The sequence below is a fragment of the Mytilus californianus genome, unplaced genomic scaffold (assembly GCF_021869535.1).
Source record: "Mytilus californianus isolate M0D057914Y unplaced genomic scaffold, xbMytCali1.0.p SCAF_3, whole genome shotgun sequence".
Lineage (NCBI taxonomy): Eukaryota > Metazoa > Mollusca > Bivalvia > Mytilida > Mytilidae > Mytilus > Mytilus californianus.
In genome coordinates, this window is record NW_026262679.1 from 125,741,206 (window position 1) to 125,757,321 (window position 16,116).

Sequence of the window (16,116 nt, forward strand, 5' to 3'; positions counted from 1 at the left end):
GTACCCTACCAGGCTTTTCTCTTAGTCCATTAATGCTGCGCGCTTAACGATAAAACAACAAATACCAGTTTTAAAGTATTTGGTTGACCCGACCGGGAGTTGACACCCCCTCCCGTACTCAATGCGATCATGTTACCACGAAACCTTCAAGACGGTTGGGTAAGGGGGTAATGTTGTTTTTTTGTAAACAGTAGACTAAGTATTTGAGTCTACAGTGACAAAAATTGCTAGCACAGCGTGATAACTGGCCAAAATCGTATGATGTCTTTCATAGGTAATACATAAAGCATAGGAACAATATCAGTCAGACTATAACAAAAGGTGACAAAGCGCATTGTGAATGATTTATTTTATTTCATAAGTTGAATAAGAGATATAATTAATTACGCAATTATTCTTTTTATGTGTCAACACAACTATTCCCGAATAACATTTACTGCATACTAATCCAGTCAATATAGCTGCTGATTCGAACGTAAACAGACGGAGAGCCAACTGGACAATCAGTTAATCCCCAAGACGTCACACCTGCTAATTGCCAATTTTCAGTATTGGTTGTACTGACGTCACAAACAAGAGGTCCTCCCGAGTCGCCCTATGTAAATTAAATATATCAATAAATTAAAAAGCATAAAATAGAATTACAAGGTATCGATAATAATCAGCCAGTGTACTAGGTTGATATAAATCTATTAGGTATCGATAATAAGCAGCCAGTGTACTAGGTTGATATAAATCTATTAGGTATCGATAATAAGCAGCCAGTGTACTAGGTTGATATAAATCTATAAGGTATTGATAATAATCAGCCAGTATACTAGGTTGATATAAATCTATTAGGTATTGATAATAATCAGCCAGTGTACTAGGTTGATATAAATCTATTAGGTATCGATAATAATCAGCCAGTGTACTAGGTTGATATAAATCTATTAGGTATTGATAATAATCAGCCAGTGTACTAGGTTGATATAAATCTATTAGGTATCGATAATAATCAGCCAGAGTACTAGGTTGATATAAATCTATTAGGTATCGATAATAAGCAGCAAGTATACTAGGTTGATAAAAATCTATTAGGTATCGATAATATTCAGCCAGTATACTAGGTTGATATAAATCTATTAGGTATTGATAATAATCAGCCAGTGTACTAGGTTGATATAAATCTATTAGGTATCGATAATAATCAGCCAGTGTACTAGGTTGATATAAATCTATTATAGAATCGATAATAATCAGCCAGTGTTCTAGGTTGATATAAATCTATTAGGTATCGATAATAAGCAGCCAGTGTACTAGGTTGATATCAATCTATTAGGTATCGGTAATAAGCAGCCAGTGTACTAGGTTGATATAAATCTATTAGGTTTCGATAATAAGCAGCCAGTGTACTAGGTTGATATAAATCTATTAGGTATCGATAATAAGAAGCCAGTGTACTAGGTTGATATAAATCTATTAGGTATCGATAATAAGAAGCCAGTGTACTAGGTTGATATAAATCTATTAGGTATCGATAATAAGCAGCCAGTGTACTAGGTTGATATAAATCTATTAGGTATCTATAATAAGCAGCCAGTGTACTAGGTTGATATAAATCTATTAGGTATCGATAATAAGCAGCAAGTATACTAGGTTGATAAAAATCTATTAGGTATCGATAATAAACAGCCAGTGTACTAGGTTGATATAAATCTATTAGATATTGATAATAAACAGCCAGTGTACTAGGTTGATATAAATCTATTAGGTATTGATAATAATCAGCCAGTGTACTAGGTTGATATAAATCTATTAGGTATCGATAATAAGCAGCCAGTGTACTAGGTTGATATAAATCTATTAGATATTGATAATAAACAGCCAGTGTACTAGGTTGATATAAATCTATTAGGTATTGATAATAAGCAGCCAGTATACTAGGTTGATATAAATCTATTAGGTATTGATAATAAGCAGCCAGTGTACTAGGTTGATATTAATCTATTAGGTAAATAAATCAAAACAGAGAAATTTTAACGTCGTGATCTTTTTAAACTATGAATACACAGGTGGTCAAATCAGAGGGTCTGGATGGGGGATCCTTCATTTCTGTATTCTTTAATTTTTAGGCCATTTTTCTCTATTCTTTATTTTTTGGTCCATTTTTCTCTAGTCTTTATATTTTTGCCCATTATTCTCTGTTTTGTAAACCCACATCCACACCCTCATAACATTTGAAACTTTTTTAATAAAAGTTTTTAAAATTATCATTAGAATTATTGTTTCTTTCGAGCATGTATTTAAGGTCATGTGCAACACTTTTTTCTGTTTCATTTTTTGCCTTCGCAATTTTTGTCTTTTATCATTCCCAAATTTACCTGCATACGTTTTTTTTTTAATTTAAAAGGATATGTCAAAACAAAATAATCTGCATTTTCCAACTCATTGATACATTTGAACATGATTTCATCCTTGTATTCAAGACGAGAATAAATTAGAAAATAACCATTTGAGTTGGAGTTGCGACTAGGATAAACGGTGGTGAATTTAATAGTACTGGAGAAAGATGTATTGGGTAAGGACAGAAATCGTGCCTTTCAAAAGAAGGCTCAAAGTACCTATCCTGCTTAGTTGAAGTCCTTCTCTTATCAGTGGTTGTACTTCTTAGAAGATTTCAGACAGCAACGTCATAACCATTGCATATGGTTAAAGCAAACGCCAATCAATCAATCATTACCATTGCACGAAGGCACAAGCTTATACAATGCCCAGAATTCCAATACAGTAAAAAAAGAGAAACATTTTAATCTTGCTTTAAGTAAACAAAAAACATGAGTCGAAAAAGATAAAGACTATGCTATGACCAAAAGAAAAAAAAATAATGAGTTTATGTACGTTTCGGCAATAAGGTTTATAGACAGTTTGTAGGTTTTCCTATGGGCACCAATTGTGCCCCTTTAATAGCAGACTTCTGCCTGTACTGTTATGAATCATAGTTTATGGCCAAACTCAGTAAAGACCCGTCTGAATTTCATTTAATTAATAATTCTACAACATTTACCGTTATCTTGGTGATATTGTTTTGTTAAATAATCAAGAATTGTCTAAATAACTGCCGAAATTTACCCACAGAAACTTACCTTAAACAAATCAAATATTAACTTTCCTAGATTTAGACATTTCAGTTTTACACCAGAAATTCTACACAAAAATTTACGACAAAAGGGATGAATTTTCTTTCCCTATTGTTAATTTTCCTTATTTGGGCGGTGATGATCCTCTGGCATCATCTTACGGTGTTTATATATCCCAACTCGTTCGTTATGCACGTCTGTAGTGATGTTTTGGAGTTCAATGAGCGTAATCTATGTACTACTGGTAAATTATTAAGTCAGGGATTGCGTTACCACAAATTATTTAAAACCTTTACTAAATTCTTTCATAGACACACAGATTTGGTTTGCAAGTTTGGCTGTACCTATAAAAAACTTATTTCAGACGGAATAGCACATCCTAAATTTTACGGTGATGTTGTTTACCGAGCCTGAAAATTTATAAACGATCCGGGTAAACTTATCAATCCTTTAGATGAACATATTCTAAAGGGTTACCAATTCAACACTGTAATTAGATCTTTGAATATTGTTTTATTGGTATGAATATTGATTTTATTATCAGTGAATTAAATTACACTAAATAGTTTTGTTATACACATAGTCACTTTAACGGCACACCAGTCTGTCGATTCCTTTATTTTGGCATTGCACAAGGTCATGTTTTTCTCTGACTGTTAATAACGCAATAATTTATGAATTTACAGTAACCCCTAACAATAACTCTATTTAGCAAAAAGCCAAAAAAGAAATATTTAAAGAACAATTGTAAATTTTTGAGCTTGACAAATATTTTGCATTGAAAAGCAGATTGCGAAATTTCACTTTTATTACATTTCAGCGGGTATAATCATAATTTCACAATAAGTATTTAAGATTTGTTATCTTTAAAAATTCACCGAAAACATGCGTATATTCAAACTGAGAAATATAAACTCGTCACTTAACGTACTTAGCATTACCGTGTATCGATCATTATCATAGACTTATACATGTACATAGACTTGACTGACTTATACATGCACATACACGACTGACTTATACATGTATATATACTTGACTGACTTATACATGTATATATACTTGACTGACTTAAACATGTGCGTACACTTGACTGACTTATACATGAACATACACTTGTCTGGCTTATACATGTACATTTACTTGTCTGACTTATACATGTGCATTCACTAGACTGATTTATACATGTACATTCACTTATCTGACTTATACATGTTCATTCACTAGACTGACTAATTAATGTGCATTCACTTGACTGACATATACATGTTCATACACTAGACTGACTTATACATGTATATACACTTGACTGACTTATACATGTGTGTACACTCGACTGACTTATACATGTACATAGACTTGACTAACTTATTCATGCACATACACTTGACTGACTTATACATGTACATACACCTGTCTGACTTATATATGCACGACTGACTTATACATGTATATTTACTTGACTGAATTATACATGTGCGTACACTTGATTGATTTATACATGTACATACACTTGACTGATTTATACATGTACGTACACTTGACTGACTTATACATGTATATTTACTTGTCTGACTTATACATGTGCATTCACTAGAATGACTAATACATGTATATATACTTGACTAACTTATACATGTGCGTACACTTGACTGATTTATACATGTACATACACTTGACTGACTTATTTTTCGAAATACTAAGGATTTTCCTACTCAGGAATAGATTTTCTAAGCTATTTTTGGCAAAACCTTTCGGAATTTTGGGTCCTCGGTGCTCTTGAACTTTGTATTTTATTTGGCGTTTTTAAAGCGGTTAAATCGAGCGTCACTGATAGTCTTTTGTAGACAAGACGTGCGTCTTACATCTATCATGAGTTTATATACATATGCATACACTTGACCGATTTATCTGTATCATTAACATGGTCATAATTATAAATCAACTGTTAACAACACTTGCATTTTACGAAAAACTACTGATTTTATACCCCAGGAATAGATTTTCTAAGCTGTATTTGGCAAAACCTTCAACTTTGTATTTTATTTGGCCTATTAACTTTTTTAATTCGAGGTCAATGATGAATCTTTTATGGACAAAACGCGCGTCTTGCATCTATCATGAGTTTATACACATTTCTCTAATTCTTCGTCAATTTATCCCTTTCTGCACCCATTGTATAAAAAAAATTTAATCAACGTGTGGTTCGTTTGATCTCAGTTCTTCATTGGTTAAAATCCGATTATGACGTCGAATTTTCTTGCTTTCCTCTGAATTTCCTATTGTGACGGCATGAAAAAAGGCGACCATGCCTGATGACGTCACATAGAAAGAACACATCTTTTTGCAGATCATTCGAAAAGAAGGAATAAATTGGCCTGCGTATTGTTTGAAAATCATTAGAGAAACAGATTCCACCACCAAATCTCGTGTAATACGATATTTATCCACTCTCGACAGTTAAATTTTAAATATTTAAAACGCTCGGCGAGCCTCGCGTTTTAAATTTGAAAATTTAACTGTCTCGAGTGGATAAATATCGTATCACACTCGATGCAGTGGTAGAATCTATATTTCTCTAATTCTTCGTCAATTTATCCCTTTCTGCACCCATTGTATAAAAAAAATTTAATGAACGTGTGGTTCGTTTGATCTCAGTTCTTCATTGGTTAAAATCCGATTATGACGTAGAATTTTCTTGCTTTCCTCTAAATTTCCTATTGTGACGGCATGAAAAAAGGCGACCATGCCTGATGACGTCACATAGAAAGAACACATCTTTTTGCAGATCATTCAAAAAGAAGGAAGAAGTTTGCCTGCATATTGTTTGAAAATCATTAGAGAAACAGATTCCACCACCAAATCTCGTGTAATACGATATTTATCCACTCTCGACAGTTAAATTTTAAATATTTAAAACGCTCGGCGAGCCTCGCGTTTTAAATTTGAAAATTTAACTGTCTCGAGTGGATAAATATCGTATCACACTCGATGCAGTGGTAGAATCTATATGTACAAACACTTGACTGACTTATAAATGTTCATACACTTGACTTACTCATACATGTTGGTACACTTGAGGTACCTTCCATAACCATGTACCATCGTCATACAGACTTATACATGAATTGTACATACGTTTGTCTGAATTATGCATGTACGTACACTTGAGGTACTTACCGTTTACATACACTATACGTACCTACCATAACCTGTTTTATCTTCATACAGACTTATACAAGTACGTACTCTCGATGTATTTATCATAACCCTGTATCATTGTCATACATATCGACTTATACCTGTACATACACTTGGCGTTCCTGCCATAACCGTGTATTATCTTCATACAGACTTATACATGTACGTACATTTGTTGTTCGTACCATATCTGTGTATCATCGTCATACAGACTTATACATGACTTGTACATTTTTTTGTAAATACACTTGTCTGACTTAAACATGTACATACACTTGTCGTACCTACCATAACCGCGATTTATTTTCATCCAGATTGCGTATACAAAGAACATACATATCTAACAAAAATGAATGGGTGAATAGTTCAATAAAAAAAATAACAAATAAAAAGCCAATTGCATTATTTGCAGCTGCATAAATATGAATTATAAATAAAGAGACATACGTTACAAGCTGAATTGGATCCAGAATATATACAGATGTGAGCCTGTGCGCTCAGGTACAAGATTCCAGTAAAACCTAGTCTAGTGCGACAATCACTGTGTGTAATTACAGATGTAGCTGCTTTTTGCAGAATGTCTGGTAATGCTGAAAAAGTAAAGTTAAACTATGAAATGTTAAAACCTTCATCTCTTAATTTTGAAGTGAACAGGTCATCATTTATTTAAGAGATCTGATACTAGTATTAAATATTATGAGTCGTTTTATAAAAATGTTATGATTAAAGTGTGTCAATGAGACAGCAACGTAAGGACTAAAAAAAAAAAAACATCTAGAGGTATGTATATCTAACGAATTTATTATTATTGCTGTTAAAACTAATAACATAGAACCCAAATTTGAACAAAAACAAGATTTAGCTGTACTTCTGTTTATATATCAAGAGATTTCGGTGTACTTCTGTTTATATATCAAGAGATTTAGGTGTGCTTCTGTTTATATATCAAGAGATTTTGGTGTACTTCTAATTATATATCAATAGATTTAGGTTTACTTCTGTTTATATATCAAGAGATTTAGGTTTTATTTTTACTTCTGTTTATATATTAAGATATTTAGGTGTACTCCTGTTTATATATCAAGAGATTTCGTAAACTTGTGTTTTGTTGACATGACACGTAACTTGAGGTAAAAGCTTGTTAATAAATGAGACGTAATAATTGATGAAGAGAATTTATCATGTAGATGCACAGATCTATCTAATTTTAAATTATCATACATTCCATCGTTTTATAAAAATGCCCTCAACTCTTTATCGGAATTAAGAAAAATATACATATGTTACAATAAATGACATTTTCCAAAAGACCAAATGAGTGAAAAAGTTTATTTTAACAAAACACATTTGACTAGCATGTCGAACAACTGATGTTCTTAAACCCTGCTGACTGCCATTGGCGATTGCCAAATAAACGGATCACAAGATGTAACAAAATAGATCTTATTATTGATTTATTACCAAAGAGAAAACAATAAACTTGCGGAAAAGATGGTATACCGCAAACATGAGGTGTAAAACGGATCGTTCATCCTATTTTGACTCTTTCAAAATTCAACAGTCTATTCTAAATTGAGGTAAATTATATGGCCTTCCAAATACCGTTTCGATTCCTAACATCACTGAAGAGACATTAATTGTCGAAATCCGGATATTTTTTGCACCTCATGTTTGAACGTTGTTTTCAATTTAGACTTGTTACAATAAATGTATATAATTAGGGATTATGCAGAATCCCTGAAATGTATAATTACTAAAATTTTCAGGAATTATGTATAATCACTATCAAAAATGTCAGGAATTATACATAACAACTGAAATTAAGAGACAATGAATAAAAGTTAAATAATTTATTCTATAAAATCATATTTAACATCTTTAGAAACATAAATATTCATAGTTCGTACATGTAGCCAGGCATTATCGTTTTCAGTCCTTTTATGAACAATGGCCATTATATTTTTGGGATCTCCTTTTCATTGATCAACATGCGGAATCGGTATCATTACATTACAGCCAATGTAAAACATACAATTGATGCTCAATAACTTTTATCCGCTTTGTTTTACAGCAAATTATATAATCTGTGCATTAATGTTGGTATCATTAATTTCAATTTTAAATACTTTTTGTTTATGACTTAATGTGGTTCTTTGACCTACAGTATAATGGTTTACTTTTACATATTGTGACTTGGATGGAGAGTTATCTCATTGGCACTCATACCACATCTTCTTATATCTATTCAACACAGTTAAATAGAATATCACCGAACAAACTGTTCACTTTAATAAGAATTTGATAAATGGACAGGGAATTAAAACTGTCCACTTAAACCATAAAGAGCCCCCGGGTTATACATATGATTTATTTGTCTATATTTATTCTTATTAAGCAATACAACAGTGTATTATTAATAATCCCTAAAATCATTTCAGGGAATTTGTAAAATTATTCTTAAAACTTTCAGTGATTATGTAAAATCATTAGTCATTTTCAGTGATTATATATAATCACTAATGATTTTAGTGATTATGCAAAGTCCCTGAAAAATCTGGGATTCTAAATAATCCCTGATTATACAAATTCACTGTAACATATACACCTAATACGAAGGAAGACATACTGAAAACTAGACTACTTGCAACTCGGACATTAGAATCATTTGTCAGAGTAAAATAACAATTATTATGTATGGAATAATTAAATGAATACTTTCGAAGTCTGTAATTCAATGTTTTACGTACTTACTGATAAAAGTCATTACCGAATATTCGAAATTTGGAAAATGTCATACCTAACACGAACTATATATTAAAGGGAATCAACACTTTACCAATTTATACAAATTAGAGTAGTACACAATTTCTCGTGGTAAAATAACACCCAAAAAAATTAAAACCGAGAGATTTCCAATAGGTACTTCATCAAAATTTCACACGGAAGGCACACATACAATGGAAAACTGAGTTTGCTGTTAGTATTGACTGGAACTCCGTTTTGGTGTAATTTAAAAAAGCTAGGTATGAAAATAAAATATTTGAACACCATTTGAGGTCAAATCATAAAACATTATTTACACGGAATATAGGCAACATATACTCCCACAATGATAAGTTCAAGGCAACTGCCATTTCTAAAAATAACATCACCTCCAAACACAGACACATCTTGTTTATTACTGTTCACAAAAGTACATGGACACATGACTTAATTCTGCAAGAGAGAAATGTGATCCTTTGTTTTTGCGACAGGCCATTCAAGGAAATGATATTTGGCAATAGCATAATATGTATTGATATTTTTAGGCCCCTTTTGGTTTCAGATACAAATACATTCATTTTACTTTTTGAAAGCCTACAATTCAAAATACTACGTTTAAAATATATAAAATATGTAATGTTTTGTCCGAATTGACTGCAACATGCTGAATACCATTTCGATTTTACGGATTGATGTAAATATTGTTGTATTTTTCTTCCGACTCTTTAATAATCTAATTCCACTTTGTTTTGCCAAGTTGTACCTAGGATTTGGACTTTGTGAGTGAAACAAATTGACAATACCTCTTTCTCAGTTTAACGTTAAAGTTGCTTCGTGAAAGTATATATATACATACGTCCATTCGCAACTGTTCTTCCCCATCCGGAAATGTAGCAGTTCTTTCCGGTAAAAGTTTGCGCCGATAAAGGAAGTGTAGCTCGTTCCACTATGTCAGTTATAAGCGTCAAACTACTGGAAAGTATCAGAACTGCAATGTCATTGTTATATCCGCCGCTATTTGAGTAAGATGCGTGCTACAAATAATATGCAATTTTAGATTGATTTTAGTAATAAAACAAATCATAACGTGATATGATTGATCAAGGTAACGTTTACTATAAGAAAACAATTAAAATAGCGTTAACGCTAGTTAGATGAATCATAAATCAATACGAGTATCCAAAATGACGCCCGTTATATAAAAAAATATTCTTATGAAATAATAACTTACTATCTTTAAGTCGCTGAGTTTCCTACGTTGTTCATTCCCATTCTGTTCAGTAAGACTGTGTCCCCCAACAACAATTTCGTAATTTGAAATTGTTGGACTGCAAAGTGAAAAAAAATCAAATTTATTCTAGTTTTCAATTACTTTAAAAAAGAGTGAAAAGCTGATAAGGTATACAGACAACACCCTTCACAATTGTTTGTCGAGTTCATTTCATTTATTTTTTGTGTAGTTCAACTTAGTTTGTATTAATATCATAAATGATATTCACTGTGCTAGATTATTTGAATATCTCGGTGAGAACTTAATTTGTCTTTTTTGTGTGGTTTGTTTGCTATGTGTCGATCTGATGAGTCAAACCCTTTCCTTCTGTTGGTTCTTATATAGTGCGGTTACACCACTGTCTCAAGTTTGTGGTAATTGGGCGCTAACAAACAATCTTATCACAATTACGAAGAGATGAAACGTGTCAAATATTCAAAACGATTAGGTCCAAACATAAGATAAGTTATATCATAGCATATGCAAAACATGCTTGACAGCTCTCAAATCAACTTTAACCTTAGCATACAGCCAATACAGTCTAAGGTTAATTCTTTCATCCCTAAGTTTCAGTGCCTAAATTTAAACGGAAATTTCTTCTTGATAATTTTTTTAGTTTGATCATATGAGCATACATGGATTAGTTCAGGTAGTATCGAATCGACTGTATAAAGCAAAAGTCGTTCTTTTTTCTTCTTCCCTGTCTACGTTCAGTCACATGCATGTATGTAGGTTACAATTTATATGGAATTCTAATGTATACATGTAGATAACGTATAACACTAAGAGTTTAATATACCAAGAATTTGTTAATATGTTGTATTGCAAATGCTTCAGTAGGACAGAATAAAAATGTATCTAAAGTTGTGTATCCTTGACGTATTTTAGGTTTAAATTTTAAGAATTTTTTTAATTTTGCAAAAGACTCTATCGTGAGCAGCTTTTTAACTATGTTCACTAATGATTAGTTGGATTTTCACCATTATCAACCGTAAAATAGGACAATTAGCACAATGTACACTGTTTATGTAGTTGTATGTATTAATTAGCTTAATAGTTGTTTCACTGTCAACGATTGTCTTTTGAATTTAGACTTATCAATTCAGGACTTGAAACCAACAGGCTATGAATAAGCCCCAAACTATCTCAATACCAAATAATTGTGGGTGTGTTTAAGTATCATAAAAACCTACTCATGTTCAACACAATGAGCTGCTGTTAAAATTCTGTTTGCATCTAACACTACGGCACCACATATGTGACTGTATTCCTGGGTAGTATCAGACCGGTACTGGAGCGATACCTGCCATGGAAATTCATTAGGTTCAGCATCTTGTCCGTTGACAATTCTAGAGAGGAATGTTGTCTGCGGGTCAGCAAAAACAGCTTAGAATAAAATCAATAGAAAATAGAGAGGAATGTTGTCTGCGGGTCAGCAAAAACAGCTTAGAATAAAAATCAATAGAAAATAAACAAACAAAAGTTTGAAAAAATAAGCGGATGCTTACCAAAATAAATTAAGTCTTTATAGATTGGCCAAGTGCTTATGACAACAAATTAGGGAATTAATTCTAAAACAAATGTAAAAGGGTTCAGCGAAATATTTAAGTCTTGCTGCAAATTATGAATAAGAGAATAGATGTTCATTCCATATCTATATCAGACGAAATGCTTTTAAAACTATGACTGTATAAATCAAAATCTTGACCAGTCAGTCTATACAGCCAAAAAGAAAATTGAAGAACAATACCTAAATTTATTAGCGTTATAAATCATATAATTCCACTGTATGTAAACATTGATAGCGAAATAAATATTTAATTGGTTGAGACTATCCCCCGTGACGTAGAACAAAACTTTATATACCCCTCTTACCATCATATTCACCTCTGGACAACGGACAACCTCGTGCCACGTCCAGCGCGGTTAATGATCATAACGTTTTGAACGTTTCCAAATAGCTATATTTTAGTCATTATCGGTTCAAAATCATTTCAGACTTAAAAACAAAACAGAAAAAAGGAATCATAGAATAAATAATCACTTATCTGTACTGTTTACGTCGTGTTAAGTTATAAAAGTAGGCGGATATGAAAAAGAGTATATAATAAATGTTACGCTTTAAATCCGCCCAAGTGTAATAAAAAACATAAATAAAAACGGAGGGCCAATTTATCCCATATTTATTTCATATCTGGGATTTTCCAAAAAGTCCTTCACTCTTCTCTAAATTCTCAGTATGCAAGCTACGTTGTGTAGGCTCCAATTGAATTGGCGAGTCCAGCGGAAGTTGACTCTTAGACTACCTCAATATAAGACACTATCAATACTTAGTGACAGTGTTAAACCTGTTTCCGTACAGACATTAACATCTGTTATCGATGATTAATGGACAAGACTTAGTGAAATTACAAGTGAACAAGACTTAGTATATGTAAGAGAATGATAATCCCTTTCTTCATTATTAAGTACAAGCGTTAGCAAGTACTTATCATGAGAGGCTTAAATGATCTCTTGATTGGTTTTATTCAAGAATTTGTTTCATTGTCACTGCAATGTTTATAATTAATGGACGACTTCCCTTTTAGGCATTTCATTTATGTATTGGTCTTAGTGATGTAAGGACTTACTTTTGATTTGGGGAATTTTAATAATTTGTATTTTAGACATTAGATGACACAACGTTACAATGAAATGGAAGAATCGTATAAGTTTCCTAATTGTGAGTATGAGTGTAAATTATGTTTTAGTGAGGAAGTATCTTTTTGTGTATTTACAGTTCAATTTAATAAATTCAAAATCAGAGTTATAACTAAATGGTATTTCACTGCCAATTTTATTCCAGCTCTTTACATCAAATACTACATAATCAACTAAAATTTAAATGTTAAAAGGAAATGCTTTTTATAGGAAATTCAAAAGTAAATTCAATTTCCTGTATGTACCGGTATATTGGAAATGACTATTTTTTTAACTGCGAATACAGTAATCTGAGTTTTGATAAGCGTAATAGCTAAAGATTAAGGTTATATTTAATTTTAAAAGTTTTTTTTTCTTTTTCTTCTCTTTAGAATTTCTTTGATATTGCTTACTTTTTTGTAATTTGAAAGTTCTAAATATTCACATAATAACACAAACGGTATCAATTGTACTGCACAAGTAAACTTCAAAGTAAACAAAAGGACAATCCCTTATTAAGAACATGATTTACATGCATTCTTCACAAGTAAGGAACACCAAATTCTACACTTTCATTGGTCGAGAGCACTTTGCTATATTCTAAGTGACAGTGTTAAACCTGTTTCTTTTCAGACATTAACATCTGTTATCAATGATTAGTGAACAAGACTTAGTGACAGTGTTAAACCTGTTTCCTTACAGATATTAACATCTGTTATTAATAAATAATGAACAAGAATTAGTGACAGTGTTCAATTTGTTTCTTTACAGACACAAATCTGTTATCAATGATTTATGAACAAGACTTAGTGACAGTGTTAAATCTGTTTCCTTACAAATATTAACATCTGTTATCAATGATTACTGATCAAGACTAAGTGACAGTGTTAAACCTGTTTCCGTACAGACATTAACATATGTTATCAATGACTTAACCTTAAATCTACGTTAAAGATCATCATGGTTTTGCTTAATATTACGTATAAGCTCCTAAGTCAATGAATGAAAGTTACTCGTTAGCGCCTACTACAAAAAGCCTAAAGTAAAACCATTATAAAGCAATGAAAAAACACTTTACTTATTATAATTTGTATATTTTCTAGTATGTCATGCAAAACATCTGTTTCGTATCTTTTCTAGTATGTCATGCAAAACATCTATTTCGTATCTTTTTTCCACCTTTGAACATGAATACACAAATGCAATCAAATTGCAATTTCTGTGCCTACCATATACTACATAGAATCTATTGTTTATATTCAGAAAAGAATATAATATGGTATAAGATAAAAAAAAAATTGAATATTTCACAATTCATCAAGAAAACTGCGAAATATTTCCCTATGTTCAGCAACACAGAATAATTCGTGTTCAAACTACAATAATTTCGATTATTTTATCAAACATACCTGGTAAAAGACATATGAATAGGAAAGTCTTCATCTTGTATTTTAGCTATGAAGTCTGAAGAGCATTACCGTCTCATTGACTTTTATACGATGTAAAGTTGGTCATGACACCCCAAATGATTATAAATTATTATTATATAAACAACTTAAAAATCTTGAAAACCAATTGAATGACGAAATATTATGTAAGACCTCTTGTAAGCCCTCATAAAAGAAAACGTTCTAGTTAAATTTGATATAGAAAAACCATAAAAGGGCGCCAAAATATAATGACAACAGTTAAGATTGGTGGATTGAAACAGGAACACGTGCCTTCATCAGTTCTCAAACCCCTGCTTATTATCGCAGTTGGTAGAATAACAGCTGTTCTATTATCACATATTGTACATGTAGGTTGCTTAATTTTATTTTCTCACATATTTTGGGGAATTGTATTTATATATCCCTCGACAATGTCTAAACCAAAACAAATACGTATTTGTGTCAATTAAATGCTCAATTAATCAAAAAAGCAAAATATATCTATTATCATACCATTTTCCTTTTAAAAGAGGTCGGTCAATTTAAAACGCATCTAATTGTATCATATACGTTGACGTATACGTATCTGCATGGTGATATGATAAAATAATATGACCACAATTGCGAGAATAACTCATGTAATAAATGAACTCTTTTCAGAGAATAACGAACCGAGATCATTCTTAGAAACTCTGGGGCAGCTGATTAATTTGAATCTGTTTATTTTTAAATGCTCTACTTAGATTTCGGATCACAGTCGCCAATTGGTCAGCTTCAATTTCATATGTCGTACTACACATGCACAAAATATCAAATCTTCTCGCATTGTCCGAACAGACTTATATTGCTATATTGTGTATTTTATTGAAGTAATTACATTACACGTATGTTTCATAAGAATCCTTATTTCTAATTAGCTGACAACAATTGAGGGGAAGTCCAAAATTAGATTTTATTTCCCAATAAAATACAGCATTCGTGACAGCACGTGCTTCCAATGACACAACAATACAAAGGAAAGCAAACGAAGAATTTGATATAACTGGTAATTCCGTGATTGTAGCATAAAATGTAGTTCTAAGAATTGAATGATTCTTTTTGTAATTTTATAGGGTTGTAAAAGCATTGATCGTGTGCACATTTTTAGTACGAAGCGCTTGAACACTTCATAAAAAATGTACTTTTACCCCCAAATAAAATTACAAAATGAAGCATCTTATTCTTTTAAAGTAAAGTTAATTAAAATCCAGTGAACGGTTAAGAAGAAGTTGCGCTAACAATATTCGTGAACAGACAAACAGAAACAAACAGACGGACTGACTGAATGATTCTTATTCTCAAAATATTTAGAAGAAGCACAAATGTGACTACGTATATTTCTCTATAATATTTGATTTCACTGTCCAGATTTGGTATCATACCCATTAACCCTTTTTGTCAAGGAATCAGCGTAGAGGTCAGAAAACAATCCCAACCACTAAGGATATATAGAGATTTTATTCAGCATGAAATCAGGCTGTTAAAGATATTTGGAAAAGTTTGTGCAGTTTACAGCCATGAAAAGAATGAATGCAAAACAAATGTTTGTTTATGTGCTAACCTGTGCGATCACAGAACCAGCTCGCTATTGACTAATATGCTTACACTCAGTATT

At 31.8% G+C, this 16,116-nt stretch overlaps 1 protein-coding gene across 1 annotated transcript; it reads right to left on the minus strand.

Moving 5' to 3' along the window:
- Positions 1-425: 425 nt before the first annotated feature.
- Positions 426-14,539, minus strand: LOC127733753 (elastase-1-like). The gene is made up of 6 exons (XM_052243068.1): positions 14,442-14,539; positions 11,547-11,739; positions 10,315-10,411; positions 9,940-10,117; positions 6,768-6,910; positions 426-595 (listed from the first exon to the last, which is right to left on the minus strand). The coding sequence occupies exons 1-6, from the start codon at positions 14,473-14,475 to the stop codon at positions 434-436; spliced, it is 807 nt and encodes a 268-aa protein (XP_052099028.1). The 5' UTR covers positions 14,476-14,539; the 3' UTR covers positions 426-433.
- Between the last annotated feature and the right edge of the window lie 1,577 nt (positions 14,540-16,116).

Bases quoted from the DNA above. Each gene is read 5' to 3' on its own strand.
- LOC127733753 (XM_052243068.1), bottom strand. From the start codon at position 14,475: ATGAAGACTTTCCTATTCATATGTCTTTTACCAG. The intron at 11,740-14,441 runs GTATGTTTGATA...TTTTATTCTAAG, and splicing joins ATTCATATGTCTTTTACCAG to CTGTTTTTGCTGACCCGCAG. The intron at 10,412-11,546 runs GTAGGTTTTTAT...TTCACTTTGCAG, and splicing joins GCTCATTGTGTTGAACATGA to TCCAACAATTTCAAATTACG.